The sequence below is a fragment of the Empidonax traillii genome, unplaced genomic scaffold, assembly GCF_003031625.1.
Source record: "Empidonax traillii isolate 1590-97213 ecotype Southwest subspecies unplaced genomic scaffold, ASM303162v1 scaffold565:size409173, whole genome shotgun sequence".
In the NCBI taxonomy this organism is placed as follows: domain Eukaryota; kingdom Metazoa; phylum Chordata; class Aves; order Passeriformes; family Tyrannidae; genus Empidonax; species Empidonax traillii.
The window spans coordinates 98,574-119,113 of record NW_020955758.1 but is presented as its reverse complement, the minus strand read 5'-3'; the positions used below and the strand labels follow the sequence as shown (position 1 = coordinate 119,113).

The following is a 20,540-nucleotide window of genomic DNA, read 5'->3' as shown; positions in this document are numbered from 1 at the left end:
GGTTTAGGATAGAAAAGGTGGGCTGTCCTAGAGAAAAAGCTCCCTGCCACAGGAGCTCCCGCTGCTGGAAATGCTTCAGTGGAAGCGAGACCCCAGACAGTGGGACCACGGGGAGATCTTCAGAAACCTTCAAATCCTTGTCAGCCTTCAGTCACCTTTTCCTCCCTAGGCAAGGTCCTTCTGGGAACACAGAAGTGTTCAGGCCAGCCCCCCCCGGGATGGCATCTGCAAGGAGCCAAAGTGCTGAGATGCCATAGGAGGGTGAAGGACAGAAGAGAAGTTTGAGGCACTTGGGAAGCTCCAACATTGCCTCATTGGATCACATAAGGATCTGGGTTAAGAGTGACATTCAGAGACCATCCAATCCAACCCAAAGTCCCTTTAGGCACTGCAAGAGGCTCTAAGATCTTTCTGGAGCCTTCTCTTCTCCAGGCTGAACAATCCCACCTGTCTCAGCCTTTCTTCCTAGCAGAGGTTCCAGCCTTTGGACCATTTCTGTGGCCTCCTACAAGCCTGTTCCAATAGGTCCATGTGCTCCTTGTGCTGGGGGCCCCAAAGCTGGACCTCAGTGCTCCAGGGGGTCTCACCAGAGCAAAAGGGGAGAACCCTCTCCCTCCACACTGCTGGGGATGCACCCAGGACACAGCTGGATTTCCAGGCTGTGAGCACACATTGCCAGCTCATGTCCAGTTCTTCACCCACCAGCATCCCCAAATCCTTCTCCACAGGGCTGCTCCCAAACTATCTGTCCCCAAGGCTCAGAGCCTGAGCCTTTCCTCACACAGTAGAGGAGCCCTGAGCAAGCCGGCTCAAGGGGGGCACAAAAGCATTCCTGGAGCACTTCCCAAGGCTCAGTGGTCCTCAGGCAAAGGGAGAGCCTGCAGGGGACGATTTATGGGCAGTGGGAGGTTTCCATGTGCTGCAGCCTATGGATTGGGAGACTGTGGAACAGCTTTCCCAAAGGAAATGGAAACAGTTCAACCTGTCCTGCTCCCATCCTCCAAGAGGGCTGAGCAGGCATGGCCTGAGGGCTAAAGCCTTAGGGGATGGTGCTGCATGTCTCCCAGGAGACCTCCCTCTGCCATCTCAGCTCTCCCACAGGACAAGGCAAAGCAACATTGACACCTGAAGTCCGATGGCATTTGGATCCAACAGCCAGACTTGGCACTCACACTCCCACACCAGCAGGAGAACCGAAAACAGCAAAGACTTTGCTCTAATGGCAAGACCAAGACCGAGCTCAGCCTCCCGTACCAGAGGAGCCCACCAGCTGCATCCCACAGATCCTTCAGCAGCTGTTTGGCTTAAATACGAGGTGCTGCTTGGGGCACCTGGAACCGGCCCCCGCTCTGAGCACTGGAGACACAGCTCCCGTGGGTGACTGCACCGCCACAGCCACGCCAGCTCCTTACCTTCAGCTTCTCGAAGCGATCACTGAGCGATGCCACTTGGTGGTCCCGGTGGCGGCCCACCAGTTTACATAAGGCACAGATGAGCTGGTCGTCAGCGACACAGTACATGTTCACCTTCTCGTTCTCGTGCTCCAGGCACGTGAGTCCGCGGAAGTGCGCGTCGGGCACCGGCTCCACCAGCCGGTGGCTGGTGAAGGGCTTCTTGTTGGGGTGGGTGGCCCGCAGGCAGCGGTCGCAGTAGGACACCTCGCAGGTGATGCAGGTCTTGACGGCGTCGCGGGGCGGATCCTGCTCGCAGAACTGGCAGGCGATCCTCTCGCTGGCCACGGACATGGTAGGGCTGTTGCGGTAGGTCCTGTCGCGGCGGCTCTCGCTGGGGGAGTTGGGGCCGCTCAGGGAGGCCTTCTGGAAGCGGTCGATGATGTTCTGCAGGGTCACATTTCTCTTGAGGCCCTCCAGGCCCCGGTGGTTGAGGGAGATGACATAGCGGCAGGTGGGGCACTGGAAGGCGGTGATGGGCTCAATGGACTCGCTGGAGGAGCAGCTGGACACCAGGATGCGGTGGGCACAGCTGAAGCAGAGGCTGTGGGCACAGGGCAGCAGGAGGGGGTCCTCAAATAACTCCAGGCAGATTGGGCAGGTCAATTCTGACTCCAGTGTTTCCATCTTTAGTTAACACGATCCTGATTCAGCACGAAAAACCAGGGAAGGTGGTCGAGAACCTGAGAGGGAGGAGAGCAGAGACATGAGACGGCAGCAACAGCGACTCTCCTGGGCAGCGCCTCTTCTCCAGCAGCAGGCACTCAGGCAGGTCAGACACGTCACTCCTGCAACACTCCAACACTCTATACATCCCACACTGTCACTACAGCCCAGCCAGTCCCCTGGAAGTGCACACCACTGTGGCTGAAGCCTCTCACTGAGGTGTCTCACCCCACCCTCACCCTGAGCCAAACCACTACTGTGGAGCAGTGGGACAAGATCCATACAGAGGGGATGGGAGATGTGCAGCAGCTGCCCTGACACCTTCAAGCCCAGCCAGGGAAGGACCTGGACCACAAGGCTGGAGACAAAACAAGGAGAAACCACACGATTTCATGTTTGTGCTGCTGAGCGCTGCTGAGGACTGGGGTGGGGCAGTGCTGGCATTCCATGCAGAAGGGCTGCACTGTACTGCAGAATTAAGCCCCTAAACATCCCCTCCAGCAGCTCCAGGCATGTCTGCTTCTAATGAGGGGGAAAAGGTGAATCATGTCCTGGAAACTCTAAGCAGAGCATGTTGGGAGCTCTTAACACCCCATCCTGCTCCCTGCTTTTCCCGGTCATTGCTTTTTGGAGCAGGGTGGGTAGGGCAGAGCAGTGAAATTATAGTCGGCAAACTTCCACCACTGGCTGTCCTCCACTGCACTCCACAACAGCCAGGGATGCCCAAATCAACTCCAGCTGGAGGCAAACAAGCTGTATTTTTAGCTCCCTTCCTCTGCATGAGCTGAAAAAGAGCTCCCAGCAGGCGACAACCTGCTGCTCCCAGCTCCGGTTTGCAGAGCACCAGGAGCTGCACCTCGAGCCCTGCCCAGCCTGCTCCCAAATGCCTGTCACATAATGACATGGAGCTGGACCCAGTCTCTCCTTTCTTACCTGCCACCTAGTGCACATGTGGTGCCTCCTGGTCTTCTCGACTCACTGCGATGTCCCTTGTCACAGACACGGGGAAAAAGCCTCATTCTGTCAAAGCCACAGGGACCCCTCACCCTGGCACTGCTGCAGGGGCCAACCCTGTCAGAAGGAACACAGTGCCCAGCCCAGCCCTGTTTCCACCCCAGCACACTTTGGTGGGGTACATGGGCTCTGCTTGGGGAGAAGAGGAAAAACTCTTCCCTGGGTGGGTGGGGAGGCCCTGGCACAGGTTGCCCAGAGACGCTGTGGTTGCCCCATGCCAGGATGGATGGGACTTGGAGCAACCCAGTCCAGTGGAAGGTGTCCCCATCCATGGCAGGGTGTGGGACTGGATGAACTTTAAGGTCCTTCCAGCACAAACCAATCTGGGATTCTGTGAAAAAGGGCTGGCTGGGGGGCATGAACCAGCAGCAGGAGAGGGTTTGGCTGCTGAAAGCCCCAGGCTGCTGCCAAGGCCTGCAAATGGCAAACTGCACAGGCGTAACCTGCACACCCCCATCCCATCACACCCATCCCTTCCATCACTCCCATCCTCTCTCTTCCCAATTGCCCGAAATGGGATTTGCAAGTGGTTGGAGGAGACCTTGAGCTCCTCCCTGAACCAGCTCGAGGGGCTTATAAAATTAATCCACTGGGTATTTTGGTATGTTCATGCTGCAGCAGCTTCTGCTGTCTAAACACAGCCTCACACACAAATGTATCCAACACTTTCTCTAAGGTTATTTTTCTTTTCCTCAAGAGAGACAGTGGAAAAGTAGCTGCGTCCAAACAAGGAGAGCAGCACAAGGGCTCCCTGACAGCTTCCTCTCCGCAGCTCCCGGAGTGTTTCTCAAGCCTCGGAGCCTGCCACAGCCATGGGAAAGCAGCGGGGAGGGAACATTCCTGGACCTCTGCCCAGCTGCTCGCACTCTGCTGTGGTTGCCCCAGATCTGCTGGGCTCCCCCGTGCCCCAGGCCTGGCAGGACAAGGAGGGGGGTCCCAGCGTCCAGCCACGACTCTCCCATCGCCAGCACTGCGGCACCTCCCGCACTGCCCTCGGGCACTGGAGCTGCAACACCTCCCACACTGATCCCTCGCCGTGCCAGATGCTCTGGACACAGCAGCTGCCTCACCCTCAGAGCCCAGCACCCCGCTCCACACGTGACCCCAGCTCGGGGGGCACAGCCCCCTCACCTCCCCACGTGATCCATGGATTCCCTCCGGCCAGCAAACACAAAGGGAAAAAAGGAAGAAGGACAACAACAGGATTTGGTTCAGAGCCTGACCAAGACTGGGAAAAGAATTTAAAAAACAGGATTGGTGTGAGAGGCTCCCAAACGCCTTGCCAGAGCCGCCTGTTGCTGGGCCAGCCCCACGGAGCAACATCTCATGCTCCCACAAGCTCCAACATCCAGCTTCGCATCCAGCTCCGCTGCCATCCGAGGGAAAACGAAGCAAAAAGCTTAAACAGCCTTTGGCTTTGTTACCAAGTTTTTACATTAATCTTGTTTTCCTTGCTGGGACAACAGCTTTTACCTGTGACATATCCAAGAGGAGCCTCAGGCCCTGGGCTGGGACAGGAGCAGGTACAGGAGCCCTCTCAGAAGTGCAGGAGCAGGCACAGGAGCCTGCCTGGAGGTGCAGGAGCCCCACTGGAAGTGCGGGAGCCCCCTTGGAGGAGGCACCTGCTCCGAGGTGCTGCACCTGGCAAGGCAGCCACGCTGCCGTCAGAGCCTTTCATGCCTCTCACTTTGATGTTCTCTTTGATGTCCAGGATTGACGCAGCACAAGGAATAGCTGATTAGATTAAAATCTGCTTTCTTTACAGTCATTAACTCCCTAAATATAAAAGTCATAAAATATTAACACTGTTTACAGACAGCCCCGTGTCACTTGTGCCCCAAGGGTCAGCAGCCCTGGCCAAGCCGGGCTGTGATAACAACAAGCAGCAGCAGCAGCAGGTGGTTAACAACACAGTAACATAAAACCAAACACTTTTTTTCGTGTTGATTTGATCTTTGCCTAAAACCCAAGGGAAAGAGAGAAAATAATAATAACAAATAAAAATTCTAATAAATAAATCAATGACCAACAAGACAGAAGAGAGGGGGGAAGGCAGAGAACCCCAGAGTGAGCAAAGCTGTGGGTGCTGCAGAGCCAGAGCAGAGCCAGTGCCAGGTCCTCTGGGATACAGTGACTGGTGCTTTTACTTCCAGCCCAGATGCATTCCAAAACCCACATGCCAGCACAGAGCAGCAGGAGCATGGTGAGCCTCAGGGGTTCTCAGGATACCTTTAGCAAGTTACACTAAAGGTTGTTGGATACAAAAGGTTCCCCCTCCACTTCTCCCAAATTGGTATTTTCACAAGATCAAAGCCAAATGCGCTTCATCACTGCCTGAAGCTCAGAGGCTCATCAGGAGCGAGGCAGAGGTTTGGCACCAAGGGAAGAAGGGAGGAGAGACATGGAAGGAGGAGATGCTGCTCACATCATCTGATCCATACCTGGCGGGGACATCCCAGTGTGTATCACCTGAGGCCATGGGCAGCCAGCCCAAAATTCACACTTTCCCCTCCAGCCACCATCCAGCTCCCATTTTTACCCATGTTTTTTTACAAGTCCACCCAACATTGCCTGAGGTTTCTCCCAGCACCAATCCTGGGCAGAGCCCCATGCTGGGATAACTGGACCTGCTCTGACAAACGCTAACTGTGCAGGTCAGTATTTTCCACACCATTATTTATTTATTTTTTTATTATTTATTTATTTATTGTGGATTTTATTATTATTTATTATTTTTATTTATTAATTTTTATTTATTTATTTATGTGATTATTTATTTATTTTCTCTCTTTCCCCCCCTTTTTTCCCCTCCTTTTTTTTCCTCCCTTCCCCCCCAAAAGCTCCAGCTCAGATTGCTCAGCCCCTTCCAAGAATGAGGCTTTAGAAGAGCTATGCTGCTCCACCCGTGCATTAACGAAAAAAATAATAAAATATGGCAACCCTTTCCTTAATTGGCTCAGCGACAGCAGGATACAAAATCTGGGCAGCAGTTATCTCTGCGCTTTTTGTTGTCCTCGGGAAAATTAGCTCAAAATCGGATCACTGTTGAAGGGAGGATAGAACGCCCCATCCAGCAGCCACATCCCGTTCCCAAAGAGCCCAGGCTGCCCAGCACAGCTCCCATGGCAGCAGGGATCCACTCCCTCATTTGAGGTCCCCCCTCAGCTCCCCTGGCCCTGCCAGCATCAGCCTTCCCAACCAACTGCCCTGAATCTCCCCTTGGGATGGGCCTGTCTCAGGAGAAACAGGGTCCTACGAGGGAACACAGCCCCCCAACTGCACAATTAGCAACAGCTTCCGACCTAGCAAAGGCACCCCAGGGACAGGGGAGGCTGTCAGGCTCCTCCAGCTAATTCAGATCCAGTGTTACCTAATTCTTCTGTGCTCGATTTGCATCAGCTGTGCATATTTAATGCCAAATTTTAAGCTTGGAGCCGCAGCCAGCACAGAGCATCCCTCGGCCCCTGCTCCTCCCTCCCAGCACACCTGAACACGCTGAACAGAACTTGGCCTTTCCTCCCATCGCTCCTGCCTTCACACATTCCTTAATAACTCCACAAATTTGTCTGAGGCTTTCTGAAAATCCCAATGATCCATCTCCCAGCTGCTCTCCCCAATCACCTTATTGACATACCAGAAAAAGAAGAACCCCCCCGTCCCCATTAAACTGGATTTCCCCTATAAAAGCCAGTGTTGCTGTCCCTAATCCATCATACTGGAGCAGCATTTCCACACCAGCTTTAATTATTTTCTCAGCCAATTTGCTTGGTGCTAAAGCAAAGCTGCTCCATGATTCCCACTGCTCTCCCTGCACCTCTTAAATAAAGGACAGAGCTGAGAGGCTGCATTCACATGCAGCAGTTCCCTTTAATGAGAGATTTGCTGGCAGTTTGGCTGCTTCATCCTTAAACCCCTCATGAAGAGCCACCAGAGTCCACCAGGCACTGGACATTTGTGCTCTTTAATTCCTCCATTTGCACAGCACCTGATTCCCTCTGGGAATTTCACCTTCATCGCTGCCTTCACTGATGGGATGAGACCACTTTGTTCCATCACAGCATCCCCTTTCTCCTGAAGGTCTCCTGCCTCCAGGGTTGGGAAGGGCCCCCAACATACTACTGGATGTCCTGATCCCCTCTGCCCCTGCTGCTTGCACAAGTAGTTTTGGGTGGGGTTTTCCTCCCCCTCATCCCCCAAGGGGATTACTCCCAATGTGTGAACCCCACACAAGCCTCAGTTCCCCACGTGATGTCAGAGAGGCAAGCACCAAACGAAGCTCCTCTGTTTGACCTCCAGGGACATCCCAGTACAAGGGAAGACTTTACCTCTTTCCTACAAGTGAGGTGACAGCTCCTGGTGTGCTCCCACAGGACCTCAGCACAGCATGTGTTCACTAAAGGCTCCCCAGGGATTTGGAGCCCATGACCTGCAAGGTGGATCAGGGAGGGATTCCCTGCAGCTTGCTCCTCAGCTCCCACAGCCATGCAGAGGGAATCACTCCAGGCAGATTCCTCAGAAGCTGCAGTGGTCTGAAGACAGGCAGCAATGGTGCATGTCACCCTCTGGGACGGTATGGGGCAATTCCCACGGACACGGTGTGGAAACGTTCCCCAGCAATCTCCATTGGTGGCCTGGGGGTCAGCTGGACACAAAAGGGACAGGGCATCTCTGCAGCCCCTCTGACTCAGCAGGTCCCTGGAGCACAGCGCAGTTGCTTCCAGTTCCTGGGGAACACTGCAGCTTCCCTGGGTCCCCTGCACTCCATAATCCATGAAAACTGGGGCTGCAGCAGCCAAGCCTCAGCCTCTGGCAGGTCCCAGCCCATCATAGCCCTCCTCCCCATGCACTGCATATGTCCATCCATCCCATTCCTCCTGCACACAGCCCTTGCCTCTCTACCAGCAGCTGCCACCACAGCTCAGGGGCTGAAACCCCAGCTGAAGCTGGGGGCTCACAGCAAGCAGTGCCTGAGCCAGCGACATACAAAGGCACGTGGTTTGAGGGCTGCTGCAATGGCAGGGGGAACAGCCCCACCTTCCCAAGACCATCACAGATGTGAGTGAGCCCCTTCCAGCCTGGCCCTTGAGAAGAGCAGCTGGGGACTGGGCACACCACCAAACTGGCACGTCCAGTGCTCCTGTGGCCCTGGCAGCCCTGCCACCCCCCTGCAAATACTCCTTCCCCTCCTACCACGGCACTCCACTGCTCCAGGTCTCGCCACCCTCCCTCTCTCCCTCCCCTCCCTTACCTCTCCTGCAGCTCTGTGCTCTCCTGCCACCCTGCTGCCCTGGCCTCTCCAGCCAATGCTTTACAGCAAGCGAGCGGACCGAGCACTCGTGTCAGCAACAGCAGCTCCCAAAAACAGCCCTGCTCCCAGCTGGCTCCTGCCAGACCACACATGGCAGCAGCCTTTTGATCCGAGCTTTTCTCCAGGCGCACCCTGTGGCTCCGCATCCTTCCCCTCTTCCTCAGCCACCGCCTGCAATGCAGCTCCAGCCCGCTCTCGTCCCCACCACAGCCAGCAGCCCTTGGCCCAGCAAGAAGGAGGGAGGGCATGGCTGCAACAGCAGCTGGTGCTCTGGAATAACAACCTTTGTGCTCCAGAGCAAGGCAAGGCTGTTATCCCCCAGATGGATGCTGCGGAGATCATCCAGCCCCGCACTGAGAACCCCCAAGGAGGAGCATATTCCAAGGGCAAATCCCTCTGTCTCTCCAGAGGCTGGAGCAGCAGCAGCCTGCTCCAGCATTCACAGCCCCAGTGCTGTGTTAGGTACCAGAATCCTTTGGGGTCTGCACCCCCACAAGCCACTGGGGTGGCTTCCCACTCCTGTGCTTTCTACAGGACACCTACGGGACACCGGTGCTACTCATCCACAGGGGAGCAGAGTTCAAAGAGGTGCAGAGACATGACCACAGCAAAGGCAAGGCTGGGCTCATGGCAAAGCCCACCGTGGGTAAGAGCCAGGAGATAGATACACACATGTGGGAAGGTACTGGTGCTGCTGCCATGCAAGCATGATGCAACGAGGAGCCAGTGCATCCCAGCAAGGAGCCAGCCCCTCACCAGTGCTCCCCAGGCACCCTCGTGCTGTGCAAAAGTCAAAGCTGTAAAGGGTGTTTTCTGGGGGACAGAATAATAACAGATCCTCAACCAAAGAAGGGGGGTTGGCACAGTCCCATTCTGGCAAAGATACAGAGCTTGAGAGGGGCAGCCTGAGCCACCACTGTGCCCCCCAACCCGTGCTTTGCCCCTTTTCACCTCCTGACCCCTCCTGATCCTTTCCTTTCCACAGGGAAGGAAAAAATACTGAACGGGGCGTGGGAGCAAGAATGGCTCCAGAAGGGTTGGGAGCTGCTGCCTGAACCGAGGGCTCTGTCACGTCCCCACCTCGGGGCTGCCGTGTGTCCCGACAGAGCTCCGAGGAGCGTGTGTGCCCCAGCCCTGCAGCCCACAGCAACACACGCTGCCAGTGACACCGTTTCAGTCCCGTTTTGCTGAGACCTCCTGGCAGACCTCGGCCTCCGCTGCAGATGGAGGCTGTGACAGCCAGCCCAGAGCCTTGTTGCTGCCCCGACCCAGCGACCGCTCCAACCTCCCCACCCCGAAACGACAGATCAGCTCCGCTTCCGACAGATACCACGGAGCCGGGAAATCCAGAGGCCATTGTGCTGCTCTGTGCAAGGTTAAATATATCTGCGTGGCTCCTTGGGCTGCATTCCTGGGAGGTGGAAAGGATAAACAAGGCTTCCTGCAGGAAGTGGAGACAATGGGGGGATAATTAGTTCTAGTCCCCAGTGCAGAAACAATGCAGGTAGCAGATATTTTGGACTTTCACACCCACCCCCTCGCCATGCTCAGAAAGCGGTGCCCTGACTGGTGCAACTTGACTCCCAGACTGGTATAACTGGGCTCCCTGGCCAGATAGGAGACTAAAGATATAAAATGAGGGAAGCTGCCACAGCCAAGGGATCAGCCTGGGGCTTCACTACTCCAGGCTTACGCTGGCAAGAGGCTGGCATACGAGGACACATTTCGGAGACACGTTTTTCCCAGAGCCAGCAGCTCCTGGCACAAGTTGGGGGCTATGGGCACCCACACACCAAGAGTTACAAAGCAGGTTTGGGGACAGAGCTTGCACCAGTGCCCCAGCCATGCTTCACTTCCAGCATGGCACAGCCAGCAATGCCAACAGCACTCCAGAGCAACCACGAGCAAACTGCAAGGGGAGCTCCCAGGTCACTGTAGCGAAGGGACCCCCACACCACCCTCCACAGCCGGCCAGAGGATGCCAGGGATCTGCTTTCCTACAGTTACCTCCTCTTCATTCCAAAGAGGGCCCGACCAGGGCTTATTTTCAAATCACAGCAATTTTTAATCCTTTTTCCTACCCCGGCCCCTTGGGAGTGCTCTGTACGCCAGCCAGATTTCCCAGTCCTCCTTCTGGCGCTGCGGAATGACACAGGGACCCAGTGCTCCCCGGACGTCTTCCCAGCACATTACACAGGTCATTTAAAGCCTTTCAAGACAAAAGGCTCCCTCCCTCTGAAGTGACTCAGAACCATTAGCATCCCTTTGGAGAGGGTTCTCTGCCCTCACCACTGCAGCACAGGAGCACTTTTGCCCTTTAGCTCTAAATAAAATACATTTATGAACAAAAAAGCACCGATTCCCCTGGCTCGGAGCCACTGCCTGCCCCCATGTCCCACCCCCTGCTGGGAATGTCACAGACACCCACAGCAGTGTCCCTCACACTTTGAGCCACACCAAAGGATGCTCCACCAGCAATGCCACACACCCTGTCCTCTGCAATCAGCCTTAAGCTTGCTCCCTAACCACTCAGGAGATGTTCCCTGAGCCAAGGACACCAGCATGGCTGTGCTGCTTCTGGACGCAGCTTCCCACAGCTCATGCCAGGCTGGGGATGAACCATCGAGCTCAAGGCAGGTCTGGAGCACACACAGTCAGGAGAAACACTCAGCTCACCCTGTCATCCCCTGGATCAGCCTGAGGAGAACCAGGGAAGAACCCCGAACCCAACACAGGCTGCATCCCAGAGCACGCCCAACCACTCGAGCATCCCCAACCCTGGTTCCTGGAGGATTCAGACCACGCTGTTGCCTCCATCACCCCTGTTCCCTGGCCAGCACAGCTCCACCACGCTGCATCACTCCAAAGTCCTGCTCCCTTCTCCAAGGGGCAGCCAAAATAATGCTGGGGGCATGCAGGGGCTGCGGATCTGCCCGCCACCCCTCTCAGCTCTGCTCAGATGCAGTTCAGGAGATAAAGCAGGAAACTACAAAGGTAATTTCCTCCTGTCATCCCTGCTGCCTCCCCACGGGCTGCCGGAGGGAGGCAGAGGTTTCTGGTGACAAGAGGCACGGCACAGACAATACCTGCTTTCGTACTCCAACGAGTTCTTTAAAGATCTGAAAGGAACCCAAAACACTCCCAATTTTGCATCTGTCACCATCACAGAACACGCCAGAGCCTCGCAGGGTCTGGGATTTGACACACGGAGGTGCCTTCGCTCCCAAGAGCATCCAACACTCCTGATTTCCCATGGGAAGCTGCTGTGGCTCTGCAGGCAGTCAGCAAAGCTCACAGCTGCTGAGGAATGACAAATGGACACAAATTCCTGGGATGCTGGAGGGAACACAGCACTCTACAGGGTCACCCCGGGACTGACCACAGTGCTGGTCAGAGGCTTGCAAAAGTATTGGCAGGAGCAAAAGAGTTTACAAAATAATATTATATGTAATATATAAATCAGCCTGTCATGCTGATGGTCTCTCTCATCCAAGGAGAGCAGCTTTCCAAGTCCCCTCTCCTGCCACCCCCACAATGCAGCAAGGACACCAGGCCAGCACCAGAGCTGGATCCTGTCCCCAGCCAGGGGCTGTGAGGAATCCTCAGCCCCGTGGCATCTCCCTCGGTGACACACATCACCCTGCAAGTGATGGGTGACCCTGCAGAGCATCCCAGTCACTTCCCAACACATAGGGCCATAACACAGTGATGACTATTCATGGCTTGAAGCTGCTAAAGGACTCAGATTAAAGGGATGGAAAAAAGCTGAAGATTTAATGCCAGGAAACCACAAATGGGTCACACATGGAGACAGGGGACATGGAGGTGACAGCACAAGCACCCACACAACCCCAGAAGTTGGGATCCTCCTTTTGCAGCGTAACAGAGCCATGGACCAGCCCAGTGTCATTCCCAGAAATTCAATTTTGCACTATCCACCAGTTCTCACAGCAGGCACAAGGCAGTCCAAATGCTGGGAGAACAGGCAGACCAAGAAGGATCAGGTTAGGGGCCAAGAAAAATCACAGAGGATAAAAACAAGGAGCCTGTTGCTGTGAGAGGCCAGCCCTCATTATGGAGAAATGCGAGAATTCCCAGGAGGAAAGCAGACCTGAGAGGCAAAGCACAGAGAAGCAGGGATCCCAGAGAACTTCAGAACGTCCTCTGGGTGCCCACTGGCCTCAATACCATCTCCCACCACCAGTCATGAAGGAGAAGGAATACAACAAGGAAGAGGATTCTGGCAGGATTGCTCCTCACAGAGCTGTACAGCTCAGCACTCACCACCCTCCTGCCAGACAAACCCTATCCCGTTCTCCTTCCTACAGGCACACAAACACTTCCAGCACAAAGGAGCAGAGCTGGAGCCACTGCAGCCAGGGAAAACATCCAAGAAAAAAAAAGAAAAAAAAAAAAAAAAAACAACGACCGAGAACACATTTCTAGGAGGGGAAAACAGCAACGCAGGCGGCGAGGAACCAACGGAGAGCACAAGGCCGGGCCCCCGTGGAGTTTTCTAAGCCGGTCAGGATCCTCGCTCGGTGCTCCAGCCCCTGCACACACCATTCGGCTCCAGGAATTGCCGGCAGCGCTACAGCATGGAGAGGGGGGAGAATCCCTGGCAACACGGAGCTGCCGTGGGAGCCTGCGTGTTCCAGCCGGGGCTGGGGAGACGCCGACGCGCACACAGGACGCTCCCGGGACGTGCATCCAGAGCAGCTCCCACGGCTCCCCAGCGCCAGCTTCAAGCATCAGCTGCTTAAGATAAACAAAATGCCACTGTGTGGCCTGAGCCAACATTATTTCTGCAGCAATCCAGAGCTTTGGGATTCCTGCTGCACCTGGGGAGCACGGGCGCTGCGCTGGACCACCACGCTCCCAGGTCAGAATCCAGCAAGTCACAGAAAAGCCGAGGTCTGCAGGGAGCTCTGGGAATGGAGACTGACTCACCTGGGGTCACCTGGAGTCAGCTGTCCAGGACTGTGACCCACTGGGTTCTGTATACCTCCACAGATGGAGACTCCACAGCCTCTCTGGGTAGCATTTCACCCATCTCAGAGTTAAAACCACCACACTTTCTCCCATGAGATTTCAGCCAGATGCAAGGAGTCAAGAACAGGAGGTGCAGACGCCTCATCCAAAGCCGCAATAACAGGGCTAGCAGACCACCAGCAGCCCTAGCTGCCCTTGAGCACTGGCTCAAGGTCAGGTTCCACCAGGATAGATCATCTGGCATAGGACTTCCAAAGCCTGGATCCACATCTGCTCCCTTGCATGGGAAACAGGTCCAGCGCCAGGGCTCTGGAGCACTTACAGGAGGGATGTGAAGCTCCTGTGCCTGTCCTCTCCCCCTTGCATGGGGACTGCAGACCTCTGCCACCCTCATGTGCCTCATTCCTCCTCTCCCAACCATCTGCTTCCAGCCAGTGCCAGAGCAAAACTGCTGATTAAAGGCCAGAGAGCAGCTCCCAAACACCCTGGAGCCTTGGACACCCTGGTGGGCAAAGCAAATCCCAAGGCAAGGGCACAGTGCCCCAGGCAGCACGAGCATCACAGCCACCACTGCCACTGTCACACTATCACACCGGGGCTCAGTATCAGCATGACAGCACGGGGGGCAGCCTGAGCCAGCGCAGCATCCAGCCAAAAACCCAGCCTGCTCCTTAACGATGTGTTGAGCCAGGTCAGCCTGGCTCAAAGCCCCAAATTCCTCCCTCCCAGGAAGCCCAGTGGGCAGTGAACCAGAGCAGCTGCCCACAGCCCCATGCCTGGAGCTCAAATGCTGGCGCTGCCATTCCAGCCCACCCATGATCCAAGTTCCTGAGCACCCTTTAGATGGCCTTTCCCTGCCTCATTGCACTCAGCCCTGTAACACAGCCAGATTTATGGGGTTCTTTGGGGATCATCCATGAAATGCATTTAAGCCTCTCTGTCTCTTTGAAACTGCAAAAAGCTAATTTATTCCTCGGTATCCCTGCTGTGCTGCCAGAGGATGCTGCAGGCTGCACCTCAGAGGGCTGACACGTCCCCACTTCCCCTGTACCCCCACAGATCTTCCCCCAGCTCACACTGATCGCACTGGGCCTGAACCCTGCTCCTGCCAGGCCTCTGCCTCCTGCCTGAAGGTAATTTTTTCCTCTTCGGTCAACCAACTCAAAATTGGGTTTGTGCATTAAAGTGAAATTTAATTTCTGGGCCATTACCCCAACATAGTCTAGTTCCTGTGTCTGCAAAACGAGGAATAAACAAACAGACTGAGCAATTCATTTCCCTCTTAGACGCAAATTTCAGTTATAAACAAGAGTAATGACATTCTGCAGAGGCATGGAGCCCATTTCATTTCAGGATCCCACAGAAAGCAGGCAAAGCTGTGGGACCCCCAACACAGCCAGCACACAGTCCTGCTACACGTGCTCCTGCATGGCTGCAACACACATCCCTGGGATCTGCCCTCAGAGTCTCATTGATGCAGCAAGTTTCCATTTATTTCTCACGCTGTTTTTTCACAAGCCTCTGGGTTTTCCTTTTCCCCCCGCCTCAAGCTGATAGTCCAGACATTGAGATCTAGAAAATACATGGTTTTGAGACCTGAAAAATCAAAAACTCCAACTCCCCCCAAAAAACCAACAAAACCCCTGCACAACTCCCCCTCTATTTCCCTTCAGTCTCTCTACTGAGTATAAAAAAACTCAGCAGCAATTAAGCCCACACGGTGACAACAGTGTCCCCATCCAGTCACAGGCTGCTCTGGCACATTCCAACCAGACCCCATCCACACCCTCTTCCTGTCCAAGGGCGGAAATCCCACGGGAAATGCCCAAAAGGAAGCGAACCAGCTGCCACCACCCAGTCAGGAAGACCTGGCAGCCACATCGGGCTCCTGCAGCAGCTCCTCACCGGGACCTCCCAGCCAGAACTGTTTCAATAATAAACAGTTTCCGTTGGGAATCACTGTTTCTATTTCAATTTAAGAGACAGGGACAAGAGGTTTACCTTAGATATCAGGAAAAGGTTTTTCACTCAGAGGGTGGCAGACCAGTGGAACAGGAAGTGGTCACAGCACCAAGCCTGTCCGAGTTGAAGAAATGTTTGGACAACGCTCTCAGGCACAGGGTGGGATTCTTGTGTCCTCTGCAGGCTTGGACTTGATGATTCTGATGGGTCCCTTCCAACTCAGCACATTTTATGATTCTATGAGAGGGATGACAGCTTGAGCGAGGACTCCAAAGGCAAGAGGGAAGCAGGGGACAGAGTGACAGAGGAATGGCCCCTGCCCTCCTGGTACCCGGGGAATATCAAGTTTGTTTGCTCAGAGAGGAAGCCGAGCCCACAGTGGCACGGGGACCAGTGAGCTGCACGGAGGCCAACGAGCACTAGGGCTGAGACTGCACAGGGAAGAGATGAAAAGTGGTTCCAGCCTGACTTTCCCCCAGCCCTGGCTTCACCAGCTTTTTGTAACCAAGCTCCATTCCCACACCGCAGTGGTCCTGAGGGCCAGCAACCTGCTCCTCTCCCCACTGTTGGTGGGCCTTGCTGGGGGCTGCCTTTCCCCCAGCAGTGAGCCAGGAGCCCCAGTAAAGCTAGGACAAGGCTGTCCCCATCCTGGACACTGCCTGGCCACAGGACATGCCTGGCCCCAGGGCCTGGGCACAAGGCAGGGCCAGAATGGAGGCGGTGACAGAGTCCAGCGCTGCCAGAGAGCACAACTAGTTGTTTCCTGAGAAAGGGCAGCATGTCCAGAGGCACAAAAGGGGCCATTCTGCTGCTGGCCATGCTCTGGGGACCAGGGGCTAGGACCAGATGCCAAAGCTACCGCATCTAAAGGATGCTGGCAGGGCCCTACCCCCGGCACCCCAAAAGCCAGGGCTGCAGCATGCCAAGCTCTGCCCCATGTCCTCCCAAACCACACGCTCAGAGCTCAGCATTGTCACCCTCCCTGCACCCATGGATGAGGCAGGTCCAGAGCTGCTGGCACAAAGATCCAACCCAATGTTTTCAGCGCTGAGTAAGAACACGGGCAGGCACCCAGGATCCAAGGGGTGAGACGCTCCCCCCATGCTGCCAGAGCCCCCCGCCCTCACACAGCACAAGGCGCCTTTCAGCGCCACACAGACACCCCATTCTCCCACTGCTGACCTTCTTGCTCTGACATTTTTGGGATTCAGGCTCCACAGCAGCAAGGGAGGGCGCTGGAAGCAGCAGCCTGAGGCCAGTCGTCAGCATCTCCACGTGTCCACTCAGTAATCAGAGGGGCCGAGAGAGCTGCTCGTTTGCACAAGATGACAGTACAGATAGGCACTCATTAGGCTCCAACACACACTTGTTTTCCAAGGGAAGAACATTAAAAACAAGGAAAAGCAGCCACATAGGCTCCAGCCTCCCCGAGGCTTTCACTCCACAGGAGGGAGCTCAGGGAAGCAGCCACAGACCCTCTCGCCCCAACAAGGGGAGCACCAGCCTGGGAGGGATTCTGAGCAGGCAAAGGTGGGTTTGTTATGGCAGGGTTTTTTTTTTTTAATCGACAGCAGCAACTCCCTCCAGAGGTACAAAATAATCACAGTGCTCATCAGCTTCGCTTAACGAACTGGCTGTGCAGCCTGCAGAAACAGTTCTGGTTCCAGCATCTCTGATGGGACAGCTGAGACCCACAGTCTCACCAGTGACCAAGGCTCTGGGATGCACTGACTCCCCAAAGCCAGGGTCTGACCCAAGTGATAACAGGCTCAAATCCCCCTCCCCAGTACAGGAACCCTGACCAACAGCTCAGAAACCCACAGAGAGCCCAGGAGAGTCACTGAAAACCTCAGTGAGGGTTCGGAAACATCTCTCCATCCCTAGAGGGGATGAGCAGGAAACAGCATAATCCCAGTTTTAAAAATAAGTCATTTATCAATCTTGTGCAGTCTCAGGGCCGATCCCACCCAACTCACAAACACGGACATGCACACACACCAACACCCACTGCTGGCACACCCCGGAGCCGTGCCTGGGCCACGGAGGCCAGCACAGCTTGCCCGGAGCACACTCTGCAAGGCAGGGATTTATCACCCACTGCAGCTCCATTTCTTTTCCAAAACAGCATTTCCAAAACAGGATGGATGCGGGCTGTGCACAGGCACGGCCTCCCTGCCGCCGTGGAAGGCTCTGCAGGGCACGGACCCGGCTCCGTAACCACCTGCTCGAACCGAAGCAGCTGCTGCTGCCGTTGGCGTGGATTCATCCTTCCTCCTCGTACTCCTATCCCACTCGCTGTCTATTTCCAGGAGCATCCTCAAGGAATACCCCCTCGGCGCACTTTCCAGCGCCACTGCCGGGGCCAGCCCCTCGCCCTCCGTGCCGCGGCCGGTGGTGTTACCACTCAGCCAGGGCAAGCGAGGAGCCTCGAGTCTGCTCCTCACCGGCGAAACGCAGCAGTGACAACCTCAGCACAGAGCCCACGGCATCCGCGGGAGCCGGAGCCAGCTCCGACACGGACCGAGGGTTGCTGCTGCCGGAGCGGGGGTTCGGGAACAAGCGGCTCTGCTGACCACATCAGGAGGGTCAAGGAGCAGCTCGAGCCCACGCTCAACGCCCCCCCTGAAGGCAGGCTGACGGCTTGGTGGCATCCCCAGCTTTGCCAGCCGCTGCCCGGCGGTGCCCCCCTGCCACCGGGGTGCCGGCAGTGCCCCGTTCTCCGGCGGGCACCGCTGCGCCAGCTCCCGCCCGGCTGCGGCGGCTCCTCCGGCAGAGCCGGTCTCCTTGAAGCCGCCTTCCGACAACAAAGGCTCAGCCGAGGTTTCGGGCTGGCTGAGGAGGCCTGGGAGAGAGCCAGGAAGGGCAGGAGCCATTAACGCCGGCGTGTCCGGACTTGAGGGAATGACGGAGCAACCAGAGCCGTTTGCCCTCTCCAGAAACTCGGCAGCCCGCTGGGCAGATCGGCCCTTCGCCGCGCTCCAGCCCTTACCAGCTGTGCTCTAGCCCTCGCCAGCTGCGCACATCGGGGCAATAAACCTGCGGTCGGGATGTTTTTTTGAGGCGAAACACAAAAATAAAGCGCGAGGACAAGGAAATTCCGTTCTCGCGTGTCACTCAGGCACGTTCTCCAGCAGCTTCACAGACCCTCGGCGCCAACCGAGCAGCGACACCCCGAAACGCGGGCAATACCCCGGGAATGTCCCCCGGTGCATCCGGAGGCTGCGCTACCAGACCCCGCACTTGGTGCCGTGTCTCCCCGCCGCGGCTCTCGGAGCGCCGGTCCCGGAGCCCGGTACCATTTAACTTCCATGGCCCTGGAGTTTATCGGATTCCAGCCGCGCTGGGGCGAGGATCGGGGCAGCACCGGCCCCGCACGGGCTCTGCGGCAGCGGCGGGAGCCCGGCACCGCAAACCTCCGGGATCTGAAGTGCGGGCTGGGAGGTGAAATTGATGTGACACGCTCCATCGGGAAAAACGGGGCGAGGGGGAACGGGGAGGGCAGGGGGAGACGGGGTGAGCGCAGTGTCCCCTAAACGCGCGGGCAGGGAGCCGGTATCCGGGGGCCGGCGAGTTAGTACCCGCTCCGCCCGGTAACGCATCGCCGCTTCCCAACAGGACGGCTCCCGGCGAACCGAGGGACCGGGAAGGCCGCGGGCAGCCCGGCTGCCCCCGCCGAGCAGGGGCAGGCCCCCGGGTCTCCCCGCCGAGCGGCGGGAGGTGCCGGGGCGGGCCGGCAGGCGCAGCCGGGAGAGCAGAGAGGGAGCGGGGGGAGCCGCCACGGGCGCCGGCTGCCGGGAAGGGCGGGAGCCCCCCGGCCCCGGCACTTGCTGCAAACCCGCGGGAAGGGCCGCGTCGGGGCCCCGCCGCCCGGCTCGGTGCCCCCTCCCGCCCCGGTGGCGGTACCTACCGGCGAGCCGCGGGAGCCTCCCTCCCCCCGGGCTCGGTGACCCCTCCCGCCCCGCTGCCGGTGCCGGTACCTACCGGCGGGCCGCGGGAGCCTCCCCGCCGCTGCCCGGGCATCTTGGAGGCGCGGGGACACGGCGGCGGTGGCGGCGGCGGCGGCGCGCGCGGGGCGGGGCGGGGCCGCGCGCTCCCGGTGACCCCGCCCCTCCCGCTCCGCCCCGCCCGGCCCCGCCCCGCCGCAGGTGAGGCCGGGCCGGGAGCGGCGTCCTGCAGGGTCCTAGAGCCCGCCCGCCCCGGGCTGCTGCGGCACGGGCGAGCGGTGCCATGCGATGGGAGGGCACCGCGTGCGTCCCCATGGGATGGAGGGCATTGTGTGCCCCTATGGGACTGAGGGCGGTGTGTGCCCCTATGGGGTGATGGGCAGCGTGTGCCCCCATGGGATTGAGGGCACTGCGTGTCCCGATGGGATGGCAGATGCCTATGTGTTCCCGTGGGATTCAGGGCAGCGTGTGTCCTTATGTTTACGGTGGGGCTCGGTTCCTTGGCAGCACGTCTTTCAACACATTTAATCTTTTCAAAATGAATAATGCATCAAATGAGGGTTCTCACCGCCTGGTTCAGCATCATGGAGGGACGTCCCGGTGTTCTCTGTACAGCAAACCGGCTCCGGGTGAGGCTGGATTGTTAGGTGTGAAGTGCACATACAAGTGTATCCACGGCAATAACATCAAAGGGAAGCATGGGAGGGGGAACCCAGAACTGTAATTTATTCCTTGGTAACATGGGGACGTGCTGCACGGGTTATTTATATTTGAAGGCTGCCCAGAGTGCTAAATGAGCCATCTTTTTAAAATAAACATGAGGAAAAATACATCCAGGCTCCTGGTGCGTTTTAAGGTGAGGCCGGGCGAGCTGCCGGCAGGTGCTGGAGGAGGTGCAGACGCCTCCTCTCTGCCCTTAACACCATCATCACTGCACACACACACACAAATACACACACACAAGCTCTGCATTTGCCCAGGCAGACCCGAGCATGTGGCAGCTGTCCTGCTATGGCTCTCCAGTGGGACAGGACAGATGCGTGGCTGCTGAGCAGCTGAGGCCACTCCCACCACCATGGCCAGCCTTTTTCTCACCTGGTTCACTACACAGAGGAATCACAAATGCTTGTTCCCAGGAGGGTCTGACAGCAGGGGAGTTAATATGCACCACGTAGCTTGCATTAAACCCCTTCTCTGCTTTCT

At 56.9% G+C, this 20,540-nt stretch overlaps 1 protein-coding gene across 2 annotated transcripts in view; it reads right to left on the bottom strand.

The window, feature by feature from the left end:
- The window catches only part of LOC114064653 (probable E3 ubiquitin-protein ligase MID2), a 70,107-nt gene extending 50,667 nt beyond the window's left edge, over window positions 1–19,440 (bottom strand). For both annotated transcript variants that reach the window (XM_027897883.1, XM_027897884.1), the window contains exons 1-2: window positions 19,375–19,440; window positions 1,413–2,134 (exon numbers count right to left, since the gene is read on the bottom strand). In XM_027897883.1, coding sequence (XP_027753684.1) covers window positions 1,413–2,078 — 666 coding nt within the window. In that variant the 5' untranslated portion in view covers window positions 2,079–2,134; window positions 19,375–19,440. The remainder of the gene's footprint in view (window positions 1–1,412; window positions 2,135–19,374) is intronic.
- Window positions 19,441–20,540: the final 1,100 nt, after the last annotated feature.